Source organism: Phyllostomus hastatus, unplaced genomic scaffold (assembly GCF_019186645.2).
Source record: "Phyllostomus hastatus isolate PE091 unplaced genomic scaffold, TTU_PhHast_1.1 phas_contig_196, whole genome shotgun sequence".
Classification (NCBI taxonomy): domain Eukaryota; kingdom Metazoa; phylum Chordata; class Mammalia; order Chiroptera; family Phyllostomidae; genus Phyllostomus; species Phyllostomus hastatus.
In genome coordinates this window covers 952022-965593 of record NW_025333709.1, presented here as the reverse complement: position 1 = coordinate 965593, position 13572 = coordinate 952022, and the positions used below count along the sequence as shown (strand labels likewise).

General features: G+C 65.0%; 1 protein-coding gene across 4 annotated transcripts in view; it reads left to right on the top strand.

Annotated features, from left to right (window-relative positions):
- Positions 1-13206, top strand: part of ZFYVE28 (zinc finger FYVE-type containing 28) — a 42967-nt gene extending 29761 nt beyond the window's left edge. For all 4 annotated transcript variants that reach the window (XM_045834348.1, XM_045834349.1, XM_045834350.1 and 1 more), the window contains exons 8-13: positions 68-1327; positions 9903-10036; positions 11128-11244; positions 12089-12193; positions 12425-12528; positions 13052-13206. In XM_045834348.1, the coding sequence (XP_045690304.1) occupies positions 68-1327; positions 9903-10036; positions 11128-11244; positions 12089-12193; positions 12425-12528; positions 13052-13183 (1852 nt within the window). In that variant the 3' untranslated portion in view covers positions 13184-13206. The remainder of the gene's footprint in view (positions 1-67; positions 1328-9902; positions 10037-11127; positions 11245-12088; positions 12194-12424; positions 12529-13051) is intronic.
- The last annotated feature ends 366 nt before the right edge of the window (positions 13207-13572 follow it).

Genomic DNA, 13572 nt, shown 5'->3' with positions numbered 1-13572 from the left:
GCGGGCGTGGCCATCGGGACCCTCACCTGTCCTGTCTCGCCCCCCCCCCGCCCCCCGCCCCCCACAGGGACCTGCTGCAGACCCTGACCGAGGATGAGCTGCACGTGCTGGAAAGGAACCTCTGCATCTCGCAGGACGTGGAGTTCCCCATCCGGGCCGACGGGCCGGTGCCGCCCGCCCTGGCGCCCGCCTTCCCCGCGCCCCTGCCCCCCGAGGAGCTGCTGTCCGCCAAGGCCAAGAACCCGGAGGCGGAGCTGGCCTGCTCCATGCAGTACGACGACCAGGAGCTGGAGCAGCTCAACCGCATGGTGTGCCGGGCTGGGGACGCGATGTCGTCCCTGCTGTCCCCGCCCAGCGCCTGCCAGTCCCCTGCACGCAGGCCAGGGGCCGAGGACAGCCCCCGGGGCGAGGCCTCCCCAGGAGGCCGGCTGCTGCAGCCGGGCGGCGAGGAGGAGGAGGGAAGGGTGTTCTTCATGGACGACGTGGACGGGTCGACAGAGGCCCCGGGCAGCCCGGCCAGGTGGACAGGCGGCCCCCGTGCTGAGCCCCGGGAGAGAGGGCAGGGCGGGCAGGCGGGGACCGCAGAGGAGGAGGAAGACGTGGCCAACAACAACAACAACGTCGAGGACGACAAGGCCTGGGCCGCGGGCCCCAACTCCTGCAGCTGCCTGGACGCCCCGCCGCCCCTGGACGGCTGGGAGGTGATCACGGACGACGTGGAGACGGCCGAGACGGTCGCCCACCGGACGGGAGGCATGAAGCTCTCGGCCACGGTCATCTTCAACCCCAAGTCGCCCACCGCGCTGGACTGCTCCGGCTCCGCCCCGGAAGGCTCGGGAGACGGCGTCTCCCCGTCAGAGCCCGCGGCCGGGGGCGCGGAGGATGGCTCCCACGAACTCAGTACCGCGGCCACCAACTGTCTCCTGAACTCCTGCGTGTGCTGCGGGGGCTGTGGGGGCGGCCGGGAGGACACGGCCGAGAGTCTGCAGGACAAGTGCAGCCCGGGGGGCGTCATCAGCGCCTCCTATGTGGGCATGGCCAAGGCCAGTGCCAAGGGTGCAGCCGAGAGACTGGAGGAGGCCCAGCCTGCCCTGGAGACGCTGCCCGAGGGCACCCCAGCCTCGGAAGACACCCCCGACAGCCAGGAGCCCAAAGCCCCTGCTTCCAACAAGTGCCTGGCACTCCCCTCAGGGCCCCCGGCAGACGCAGCAGACGGGTCGCATGGAGGCGGCGGTAGTGGTCAGCAAAAGGAGCTCGAGGCCAGGCCGCAGGACGCCGGGCAGTCCGCAGAGGCCACAGAGGGGCGCCAGTGCCTGTCAGGGTCCAGGTAAGAGCCTCGGGCCACTGGACTCGTCCTCCCTGGCTTTGCACTTCAGGGTGCAGTGTCTGCTGCTTCTCAGTGGCCATGTGCTTCCCACGGGGCCTCTCCAATGAGGAGCGTGTGCCATGAGGAGTGTACGTGTGTGCGGTGAGGAGCGTGCAGGGTGAGGAGCTTGAGTGCCTGGTGAGGAGCACTCGCGGTAAGGGGCGTGCACAGTGAGGAGTGTGCATGCGCAGTGAGGGGCGTGTGCACACAGTGAGGTGGACGGCGTGTGGCATCAACACTGCGGGTGGCTTGTATCACGTGCCAGGCTCCTCTGGGCCCGGGGGCTGCACCCAGCTGGGAGATGTCCCCCAGTGGGCCCCTGACATTACAGGAGCCTTTCGGGTGATGGCACAGTGCCCAGCCTTTGGCCCCCGCCCTTTGGCCGCTGTGGCCCATCCTGGCCCCCGGCGTGGTGGGCATGTGGGTGGGCTGGGCAGTGGCGAGTGGGCATGGCTGTCTCTGAGCTCGCTTTCCACTCGTCTTTGCTGGGCATCTCGTGCTTCTGCCCCCACAGCTGCTCGGCCTCACGGGCCCTCAGTGTGGGCCACCTGGGATCCCAAGACCACCCTGGGGCGGACCCTCAGACAGTACCCTCCCTGGGTGCTCTTCCCTCCCCCTCCAAGGCCCTGCCCGTCTCCATCTCCCTGGACTCCAGGCCGCCTCTGTCCCCGCAGCCCGACTCCTCCTGGACAAAGCAGGCTCAGCCCGCCACGTGCCCACTCTGTCCTTGACATTGGGCAGCGCAGGGGCGGTCCTCAGCCTCCACTGCTCCCACGGGGCCGCCTTACTGTCACCAGGGCCCTGACTCGCAGGCCTGCACTGTGTCCAGCGGTGTGGGGGCGGGGCTGGCACTCAGCATGGAGGCCGGACGGGGCCCCTGCCAGGAGCTGGGGGAGCTGGGCCAGAGGGTGCTCAGCAGGGGTCCGGGGGAGGGGTCTTCATGCGGGGGTCTCTGGGTGCAGGGCAGCGCGGCCCCCACCACCCCCTCTCTGGCCTCGTCCTCCCGCCGTGTGGTTCAAGGAGCTGGCCGGGACCCTGCAGGCGGAGGGACCACGCCTGCCCCTCCAGCCACCGCAGCTCCCCTGTCGGCCGCACAGCCTGCACAGCCGGCGGCCGCCGTTTCTGTGTGGGGTCGGCGGTGACCCCCGCCCCTCCCGCGCCCTGGCACCCAGGAAGCCAGCTCCGCAGACCGGCCTGGTCTGGACAGCTCACATAGCCAGGTTCTCACACTCGGCGACCTCGTGTCTGGCGTGTTGCCGAGCGTCAGCACGCACGCCGAGGCCGAGCTGGGAGAAGGAAAGAGAGCCCCAGAGCGGGCCGGAGAGACGCCCCACCCTCCCGGATTCCCGGAGGCGCGGAGGGCCTGGGGAAGGGCAGCGCGGCAGGGGGCCAGGTGCTCAGGACGGCCGGGGCTTGGGTCAGGACCTCGGACAGCGGTGCGGGGCCCGCACTGCGGGCGGGCGGGCAGCTGGGGATCCGGCCAGCAGGTGGCGCCGTCCCAGCCGCAGGCAGGCCCGGTCCCACCACCGGCTGGCTGGCTCCCGGGTGCTGGGCGAGGCTGCACGGACTCCGGGACCGGACCCGGGGGCGGGACCTCACGGGCCCGAGGGGGCGCGGGGACCGAGGTGGCGGGGCAGCACTGATCAACAGACACAAAAGACGAGCCTTGCGTCTAGCCGCAGGCAGAAATGTCACCCACATCCACGCGGCCTGCGTTGTTAGGGAGCGTGTGTGAGCTTCTCGGTGCTGGCGGCTGGTCTGCTGGGCGGGGCGGGGCATCGCTCCGACCCGCAGGTGGAGGCGCACGGAGACCCGGCGGGGCCCCCGCGCTCAGGAGCTCCCCGTCCGGGGCGGGAGTCAGGCCTGGGCGCCCCACTTTGAGGTGGTGCCTCGAAGCTCGAAGGTGACGCGTGGAGCTGTGACCCGGGTCTGCTTGCCCTACGGAGCCCTGGAGCGTCTTTCCCCCGCCCAGCCGGACAGCACCCCGCCCGCCCTGTTGGAAGGGCCCGGCTGCGGCTGCGGCTGCGGGGGTCCTGGAGGAGGGTCCCAGCCAGGAGAAACGCGGGCCTTCAGCTCACTGCCCTGGCCCAGGGTCCTGGGCAGAATGGCTGGGACCAGTGGACTTTCCTTCTTGGCTTCCTTTCTTACCTTTTCGGGGCTCCCAGATTAGCCTTTGGGGGAAACGTTAGCACTTTTTAAAAAGCGTGCTGTCCCTGTGTAGCCGCGGCTCATTATCCAGAACGTTCCGTACTCGAAGGCAGCGGAATCAGTTACTTGCCTAGAAAGCGGAAATCCGTCTGTCTCGAGGGCCTCCGTGCTTTCCCTGGATGTGTCATCACTAACGTGTGTTTCCAGCCCCTGCGGTCTTAAAAAATGACACAGACTCTCTCTCTTCCCTGATGAGCAGCTGGGCGCCTTTCAGTGTGGAAACTTATGAAGACATAAACGAGAATAAAGGAAGGAAATTAAAGCCACCCCAAATCCTGTGAGCAGTTCTGTTATTTTCCCACCGAATGTTATTTTGATTGTGTTGCACAAAGACCGTTGAAAACACGGTTTTCTTCGTAGACTTTCCCTGGGTCACAAGGACACTCGCCAGTTTGTTCCCTCGCTTTCCAGGTTGGTGAGCCCCTGGTCGCGCCCCTCAGGGCTCTGCCTTCCCGACTGTTTCCTTAGCAACGGTGCCTCAGGACAGAGTGACGCAGCGAAGCTGTGGGGTCCCTGAAGCTCTGCCCCTGTTGTCAGGGCTTCCTCAGGGGCCGTCCCCCGCTGCAGCTGTTGGCCCCTGCTCTTCTCAGCCCCAGAGCAGAGCCTGCGCCCCTCCCTGCAGCTCCTGCTTCTCAGAGCGCTTCCTGCTGCTTCGGCGTCCTGCTCCTCGGGGGTTGAGGGGTGGGCGCTGCTGCCCCGCCGGTTGTCCTCCACCGGTTGTCCTCCGAGGGTTGTCCAGCTGGGTTGCCAGGATTCCCTTACCGACTCGAGAACGTCCCTTCTGTCCGCTCCGTTTGCTGCAGGTGGCTTTCCCCAGGTGCCCTTTGATTTGGTTCACTGACATCTTTTGGCTGACAGACGCCTTTGGTTGCACTTTGCAGACTGAGTTTCCAAGTCCCAGAGGCCACTTCTGCCCTAGGTCCCCCTGGCAGACCACCGGGTACTGAGCGGGGGAGAACACGTCCGGGCACCAGGGGCGGCGGTGACTGGGGTGACCACCCGCCTGGGACAGACCCGTGCTGGCCCCGCCCCTCCCAGGTGTCCCGCCCGTGGGGTCTCGTCCAGCTTCAGGCCCCTCCTTCCTGACTCAGCTTCTCCCTGCAGCCTGGCCGCCTCCCCTCCCCTCCCCTCCCTTCCCCTCCCCTCCCCTCCCCCTCCTGTCTGCCTGCCTCCACCGCAGCCCACCGCAGCCCACCGCAGCCCACCGCACCACCTCCGCGCCCGTCTCCTGCACCCCACCTCCATCCCTCAGCCAGGAAGGAAAGGAAGTAGTGCTGGGCTATGGGGGGGGTGGCCTCCCGTAGGGGGTGACATTCCTGAGATCTGCAGGTGCTGGAGGGGGTGAGCCCAAGGTGGCAGGGCCAGCAGGGCCAAGGCGGCAGCCCGAGTGGAGGGCACGGGAGGCGAGCGAAGAGTGGGGGCATGGTGGCACTTCCGGAGCGGAGGCCGCAGCATCGGAGCCAGGGGCCCCGCAAGCACGGTGGACATGGTGTGGCGTTCCGGTGCTGCTCGAAACAGCCGACCCGAAATAAACTGGTCTGTGAATCCCTGCCGAAGCAGAGGGTCCCAGTCCCTCACAGCCTCGCCCACACTGTCCCTCCTCACTCGGCCTCACTGTCTCCCGCCTGTGCCCTCGGGCGAAACATCTGTTCAGATCTGTGCTGTTTCCTCGTGCCGCTTCCCCGGGGGGCTTGGAGAGCTCTCCCACGGGATCCGCGTCCTTCCCCAGACGCATACCCCCCACGCGCCTCTCCTCCAGCCTGGGGCTGGTCCTCGCGTCCTCGGAGTGGCTGCAAAGGGCAGGAGTTCTTCATCTTGATGAAGCCGGTTTGCCCAGTTTATCGCCTTTTTTGTGTGTGGATTGTAACTTTGATATTATGCTTCAGAATTATTTTTATAACCCAAAGCCACAGTGACTTTTTTCCTTTTTTTCCCCAAAAGTTTTTTACTTTTTGGTTTTACTTTTAGGCCTCTTACCAGTCCGAGTTAACTTTTGCCCCCGGTGTGAGGCGTGGCTCCGGGGCAAACTCAGGTTTGCGCAGGGAGAGACAACGGTCCTGGCTCCGTTTGCTGGGAGAGACTCTGCTCTCCGTCGCGCTGCCCTTCCCCGGGGCCAGACCCCGTCGGGTTTGTTTCGGGACCCTCTGGGCTGCGCCCCTGGCCTGGTCTGCGCGGTCACCGACGTCACACTGTCTGCGTGGCAGGGGCCTCACAAGGAGCCGTGAGGCCAGGCAGGGTGCGTCCCCAGCTCGCTCTCCTTTGTCCAGGTTGCCTGGGACTCGCGCGTGACCTGTGACTTTCAGAAGAACCAGGTTGTCAGTTTCTTCCTTTCTTATTTTTATTTTTAAAAAGCCTGCTAAGAATTTTATTTGCATTATGTCGAACCTATCCGTCAGCTTGGGAATGAAGAATTAACAACTCAATCCTGTGGAGTCTTCCAGTTCACGAACACGGTAAATCTCTCTGCTGATTTAGGCCTTTGACGACCGTCACCAACATTGTATCGTTTTTACTGCAGAAACCTTATGCATCTCTGGTCGTATTTACCCCTAAGTATTTTATATTTTTCATGCTATTATGACTGGTGCTGCTTTGTAATTTAAGTATCCAACGGTTCATTGCTAATAGAAATTAAATTAACTTTTGTATTGATCTTGTCACCTGCAAACTTGCTAAGTTCTGTTAGTTACAGTAGGGTTTTTTTTTAAGATTGCCTACACAGATGGACATGTCCCCTATGAATAGAGTCAACCCCCCCCACCCCGATTGAATGCCCTTCACTCCCTGGCTGTGCGTCTGCCCGGTGAGGACACAGGGTGGCCGTGCCCTGTTCCTGGTCTCAGAGGGAAGCACTCGGCACCTGCTACATGGCGTGACGCGGGCTCCGGCGCCTCCCAGGCGGCTCTCTCGGGCTCAGGAAGTTCCCTGCTCTTTATTGTACTGTCTTCACCCGAGGACATGCTTACGGATCTTAGAGAGTGGGGGAAGGAGGAGAGAGAGGGGGAGAGACATCAGTGTGAGAGAGAAACGTCAACTGGGTTGCCTCTTGCACCTGCCCCAGCTGGGGACTGGGCCACAACCCAGGCACGTGCCCTGACTGGGAATCGAACCTGTGACCCTCTGGGTTATGGGGATGACAGTACAAAGCAATTTCTATACTGGAGTGCAGGAAGAGTTCTTACTAGACCCACGATCCGCAACACTTTCCCCCGTGCTGTGGGCTGTGTCTGCTTTTCTGGATGGTGTCTCGTGAAGAACAAAGGTGTTTAATTCTGATGAAGGCCGGTTCACCGGTTTTGTCTTTGGGTCTGTGCTTTTGGCATTGTGTCTAAGAAACGGTTGCCTAATCCAAGGGCACACAGATGTATGTTTTCCTTGAAGAATTTTAGCTCTTGCATTCAGGATTTTGATCCATCTTGAGTTCGTTTTCGCATGTGGTGTGAGGTGAGGGCCCAGCTTCCTTCCTCTGCAGGCGGAGCCCAGGCTTCCCAGCCCGCTGTTGGAACCCCCTGTCGCTCCCTCAGTGACGGACCTCCGCGCCCCATAAACGTCGAGGCCGGTGCCCCTCTGGATCCGTGTCATTTCCCACTGAACTGTACATCACCAGTGGGAGTTCTCCAACCTCAATTTTTTTTCGTTTTCGAGATCATTTTGGTCTTTCTGGGTCCTTGCATTTTCGCGTGGATTTTAGCACGAGTTTGTCCACGTCTGCACGGAAGGAAAGGGCAGCTGATACCTCGGCCAGGTCGCGCTGACCCTGCAGACCAAGCGGGCCAACTGCTGCCGTCCGAACAACACCGTCCCCCGTTTACGCACACAGCCTGCCTTCCCGCTGGTTCAGGTCGTTTCCCATCGAGGCCAGTGCCGCGCTCCAGCTGCCAGTGTGAAACTCTTGCACTTTTTGGTTGAATTTATTCCAAGTACCCAAATCGTTTTGATACCGTCGCGAACGGGCGTGATTCTTAATTTCACTTTCAGCTTGTTTATTGCTACCCTGTCTTCGTATAATTGCGTTTTCAAAAGAACAGCCTTACTGATAAACAGGGAAGGGCAGAAGGAGGGGTACAGTTGTTCACGTGGAAAACACCACGATGATAAATGAACTGGGTCCCGCCCACTCCCGGCTGGAAGCCGCCTTTGCCCGCCCCGCACGCACGGCGTGCCGTGCGCACCGTGACGTCCTCGCTCCGACGCACGCGTTCCCTCCCGCCTCTCGTAGGGAGCGCCGGCCAAGCCCGCCCCCGGGCACGCAGGCCTCCGCGTCTTTCCCGTGTCCTCCCCTCGTCCTGCATGTTTCTCTCCCGCTTTTTATACGTTTGGTGGAGCAGACGTGGAATGTGCGGTGCATCCCCCTTTGCGCACGCACGTTGGTGGCGCAGTGCGCACCCCCAGGCCTGCGTAGCCCGTGTCCTTGTCCAGCTCCAGGACTTGTCCACCTTGGAAAACTGACCCTCTGTCCGCGTCACTCACTCACTCCCGCCCCCCGCCCCCGCCCGGGAGCCGCCTCCCGCTTTCCGGCTCTGCAATTCTGACGCTCCCGCTCCTCGTGTGGGCAGACGGACTCGTGGCGTCTGTCCTTGGCGACTGGCTAATGTCCTGCAGCACGTGCCCTCCAGGCTCAGCCGCGTTGTAGCAGGGGGCAGCATTCCCTTCCTTTCTGAGGCTGAAGAACATTCCACCGTGGGGGGGTGGGGCACGTTTTGTTGAGCCGTTCCTGCATTGGGGGACGCACGGTGGCTCCCACCGTCCGGCTGCCGTGAGGGACGCTGGGTGAAACTTTGTGTACCGCACGTCCCCGGATCTCGAGCCCAGATCTCCTTGTGCGTTTGCCCTTGCCTTTGCCCTGACGCCGTGACGTTGAGCTGCCACGGGAAGTAGCTCTCATTGGCCGTGGCTGCTCTAGTTCCTGGCGTTCCACCGCAAGTCTCGGAGCCTCTGGGCCTTGTTAGGTTGGATGTGCTCAGTGACTGACCCCTGCTTTCAGGTCTTCCGAGTGAAGCTGCCACTGAGACAGGCAGTGCTGCACGAAGCCAACACCCTGGACAGTGAGGCCCCCCCTTGCCTTATGCAGGTCCTGGGCCCCCCAGACTGAAAGTCAGGGGCTTCTGCTTCAGAACCCGGAGGCCGGGAGGGGAGAGCCCTAGATTGTAGCTGGGGTTCTCCTGGAAGCCTGAGGTTCCCTCGGCTGGCACACCCGGCCCCACGCCCATCCTCCTGTCCTGGTGGAAGATTAAATACAAATGCACGAAACACACCCACCCCCCAGGTTGCAGCGGCCGAGTCCTCAGCAGCACCCCACTTTAGCGCTTCCCAAATGGCTTTGCACTGGGAGGGTGAGCCTGCGTCAGGGGTGGGGCAGCTCTGTGTTCCCGCTGTGTGTGAAGGGGCTCATGCACCCACTGCGGGAGCCGCGCCCCACCCCCGACCCGCTCGCTCCGGCAGAACCGGACCCCCTGGGTTTCCCGTCTTCGCTGTGGGTTTCGCTGGAACAGCCGGTGCACTCAGCTGCTGCACAGCGTGGGGTGCAGCTTCTGGGGTGCCAGTGACCCCAGCTGGGAGTGGGCCAACCCTGACTTACTCACCGGGAGCCAGAGGTGTTTCCAAAGTCCCCGGCACGTTTACGAGAGGGGACCCCTGCCAGGCAGCTCCGCCCTCCGAGGCCCTTGCTGGGGAGAAGTCTCTGGCCTTGGAAAGAGGGCTCCTCCAAGAAACAGGTGCTGGGGTCCTGCAGGCGGCCAACGCAACTCCTTAAAATTTATAAGGAATGTTCCAGATAGATGAAAGATTTTTGCAACCAGGAAACTACAGTGAGAGCAGGAAATTAAAATGCCAAGGGGAAATTAAAAGGAAAAAAATGGAGGACACTTTCCAGAAAGTAGGACCAAATGGCAGAAATCGGGGACGGGAGGTGGAGGGCTGGAGAACGGGAGGGTCAGGACACACCCGGCCCGGGGGAGCACCCTGGCTCAGTGCAGATATGGCGGTCACAGCTGTCGGCCCTGCCAGGGCACCCCTGAACGGCAGGCAGCCCCAGAAAGGGGGGCCGCACCCCTTGGAGGCCGGGGAGGAGCCTGGTGCCCCGGCCGTCCCTCAGTCCTGAGTGCGCCGGGCCGCTCAGCCTCCCCTCTCCCTGGTGTGTCTGCGTCTCCCCTGCCGTCTCCTGCGGAGACGCTGCCCGCGGTCAGGGCCGGCAGACACTCCGGGCAGGTGCAGGGGCCCGCCCGCCCCCCACGCCCCCCCCCCCCCGGGAGAAAGCCAGCGCGCAGTGCCAGTCCAGGGCCCCTGCCGCGCCTCACTCCGCGCGGCCTGTGTCTGCTTCTCCGCACAGTGGCTCCCCGGCCGGGTCCCGCCCGTCAGACGAGACCGCGGTGGAGGCGGCCCCTGTGGCCGCCAGGGAGAAGATCCGGTCCAGGTTCCACGGCAGCCACGACCTGATCCATCGCCTGTTTGTCTGCATCTCAGGTGCCGTGTGTGGGCCCGGGGTGGCGCGGGCTTGCGGCCGTGCTTCGGGGGGGCGAGCGGGGCGGGGCGGGGGGCCCTGCCTGGGGCTTCCCCACTGCGACGGGTCACCCTCTCCAAGTGGGGAGGGGGCTTCGTCTGTGGCCAGGGTGGCCCCCAGCGGCCCCGCAGCTTCCTGAACGCGGCAGGGGGGGGGGTGGCTCAGATCCCGCTGCCCGCTCCCTTCCTTCCCTGCGGGTGGTTCGCAGCCGGAGGCTGGGGAAGGCGACTGTCCTGTCTCCCGGGAATTCAGAGGGGAGTGAGCCAGACAGCGTCTCTTGCCTGTTCTCCCTGAGTTTTGTGTGTTTTAAATAAGCGCACACCCACGTGATTCAAAAGTACAAAAAGTGTGGAGTCTTCGCCCCCGCCTGCCCTTCCCGCCCACCCCCGGGGGAGGGGCCCAGGCCTGGTGCCCCATCCGGGGCCTCCCCTGCTCAGGGCAGCAGGGGAGGGGGCCGGGGTGGGCGTGGGCGCAGCGCAGCCCATGGACTGGCGCCTGCAGAATCGGGGTCATGAACCCAGGATCAGAACTGCCCGGGGGCTTCCCCGAGGGTCAGTTTTGAGAGTTAAGGGGCATTGTGCCTAGCAGGTGCTCAGTACAGCTGGCACAGAACCCTCTGGAAGGGTGGGCCACAGCCTCGTCACCGGGACGGGCCACAGGGCACCTGCGTTCTGGCGGGGTGCACACAGCTCCCCTCGGCTTGGCTGTTCCCCCAAAAGGGCTCGCACGGCTGTTCCCTGAGAACGGCCGAGTCCGGAAGGAGGGAGCCGCTGCCGGGGCGGCGCGTGTTTGCCGGGCAGGCGGCACGTCTGGGCGCCGAGTGGCCGTGACAGTGGCAGGTGCTGCCGTGGCGTGGGCGCACCGGGGCTCTGAGATCATCCCTCGGGAGTGGTGGCCGTGACCCCAAGGCTAAGACGTACCCTGAGCCTTCGCGTCTGCCAAAGGAGTGTCCCCGGGGCTGGGCGGCGGTTTTCATCCCGGCCCATCTGAAAATGCGCCGAGTCCCCAGGCTGGCCGGCCGGCCCACCCTGCCCTCCCTCGGTCCCTCCCCCAGGCGTGGCCGACCAGCTGCAGACCAACTACGCCAGTGACCTGAGAAGTATCCTCAAGACGCTCTTTGAGGTCATGGCCACCAAGCCAGAGCTGGACGACAAGGAGAAGCTGAAGAAGGGTGAGTGCCCGCTTGGGACAGTGTCTGCAGCCGTGGGACCGAGGTGCCTGCCGCCCTCAGGGGCCAGCCTGTGGGAACCCGCACTCCCGGCCCCGGGCATGGGTAGCCTGTCTGCGGCCGTCCAGCTGTTCCGTGACCCGCCGTGCCCCACACAGAAACCACCCGGCCGTGCCGGGCTGTCTGCTGGGGCCCGGGGCCCACCCCACAGGCCCTGGGGCTTCCCCGAGAGGCCACCGCCTGCAGCTTTGCAGCAGCAGTCACACACCACACACACGTCACACACACATCTTCGCAGGTGGCACCTGCCACCTCCCCACCTGCCCCCTGTACACACCCAGCAAGGCTGCCTGGCCTCCTGTGGCCGACAGTGGCCGGAGGGACGGTGCCCGTCCGCTCAGAGACGAGGCCCAGACATGACACAGTGTCACTTCCCTCGGACCCCCTCTGTCACCGTGGTCAGGGGCCAGCCAGAGTCAGAGGGGACAGAGGCCCTGTGTCCTGAGCGGGGAGAGGCCCTCAGGGAGCTGCCTCAGGTGCACGCACTCCACACGGCACAGGCCCGCGAGCACGCTCGTGAACATATGTGCACACACATGGGCATGCTCTCCCACATGCACCTGCACACGCTCGCACAGGCGTGCTCACACACACACACACACACAATGGAGTCACGTGGTGAGGTAGTGGGCACAGGTCAAGCAGGGTGCCTGCCCCTCGCTCCTGGGAAGGACATGGGACCTTCGCCTGGGTCTGGGGGCCGTCCCCCCGCACTGGCAGCACCCAGGCGCGCCGACCAGGGTGGGTGAGGGTGCACGGACCCCAGCGGCCCCCCTTCCCCTTCCAGTCACCCAGACCCTGCGGAGCGCGGCCTTGGAGGACTGTGCCCTGTGCCAGGAGACCCTGTCGTCATCTGAGCTGTCAGCCAAGACCCGGGACGGGGACCTGGAAGGTGCGTGGGGGGCTCTGGCGTGGGTGACGCCTGCTCTCTGCCCTAGACCACCGTGAATGTGGTGGATGTGGCGCTCCCCCAGCGGCCCCCACCCAGGCCGCCCAGGCCTGCCGCTTCCCACCCCAGCATCTCCTCGGCTCCCGGGTGTACGCACGGTCCCCTTAGCCACCACCAAGCAACCTCTGCCCCCCTCTGCCTGATGCACTCCCCACCCCCGCTCTCTTGCCGCAGACCCGCCCGAGTGGGTCCCGGACGAGGCCTGCAGCCTCTGCACCGCGTGCAAAGCCCCCTTCACCGTCATCCGCAGGAAGCACCACTGCCGCAGCTGTGGGAAGGTGGGTGGGGCCGGGGCCGCCCAGGACATGGCCCCAGGGCTGGGAGTCAGACCGCTGCCCCGGGATAGAGGGCGGGGTGGGGGGCACCGGTGAGGACGTTGGGGTCCTTGTGCAGAGGCCCTGCAGCCCAGGCCCTGCTCGGACTGGACACAGAGCGTGGACTCTGGGCACCGGGCCCACGGGGTTGGGGGGTGCTGCGCCTGCTCCCCACTGCTTCGGAGCTGGGGACGGGGCGGGCACAGGGAGTCCGACAGGAGCAGCCTTGGTGTGGGACTCCCTCCTTGAACCCGGCCTCCCAGAGCCACAGCCTGTCCCAGGTTTTCCTGAGGGTCGCAGCCCCGCCCTGGGGCCAGGCGACCCCGCCCACCGATGCCCTGCTGGGTCTGGCTGGGAGGGAGGAGCGGGCGGCCCTCCCGGCTCTGACACTGCCCTCTGGGCGCTCTGTCTGTGCGCGAGGGCAGGGGCGGTGGCCCCGGGGGGTGTGGGGACCCCTCCCCGCTCACTGCCCCCCACTGCCTTCCAGATCTTCTGCTCCCGCTGCTCCTCCCACTCGGCCCCGCTGCCCCGCTACGGGCAGGTGAAGCCCGTCCGCGTGTGCACGCACTGCTACATGTTCCACGTCACGCCCTTCTACAGCGACAAGGCCGGCCTGTGACACGTGCCGGCGCTCCCCGGACCGCCAGGGCCCCGAAGGTCTCCCCAGAGGGCTGCCCCCGCTCCCCACCCCTCCACCCAGATGCTGGTGCCTGGAGGGTTTTCGCTGCATTTCATCAAGCTGCCGCCGCTGCTGCTGCCGCTGCTGCTGCTGCGGAGACTTCCGGAACGCCCAGGGCCTCCGCCCTGGCCACACTGTCCTCCCCACCTGGCGGGGCCACTAGGAGGTCAGCCTCGGCAGCAGGGGCTCGCGGGCTGCCAGGTGGCTGCCCAGGCAGGGCAGGCTCCCCTTCTGCTTGTCCGCCTGCCCCGCTGAGGTGCCCCCTGGAGGCTCCGCCGCAGCAGAAGGCCTGCTCACGCAGTGACGGGAAGCGCGGTCGCGGTCTGAGC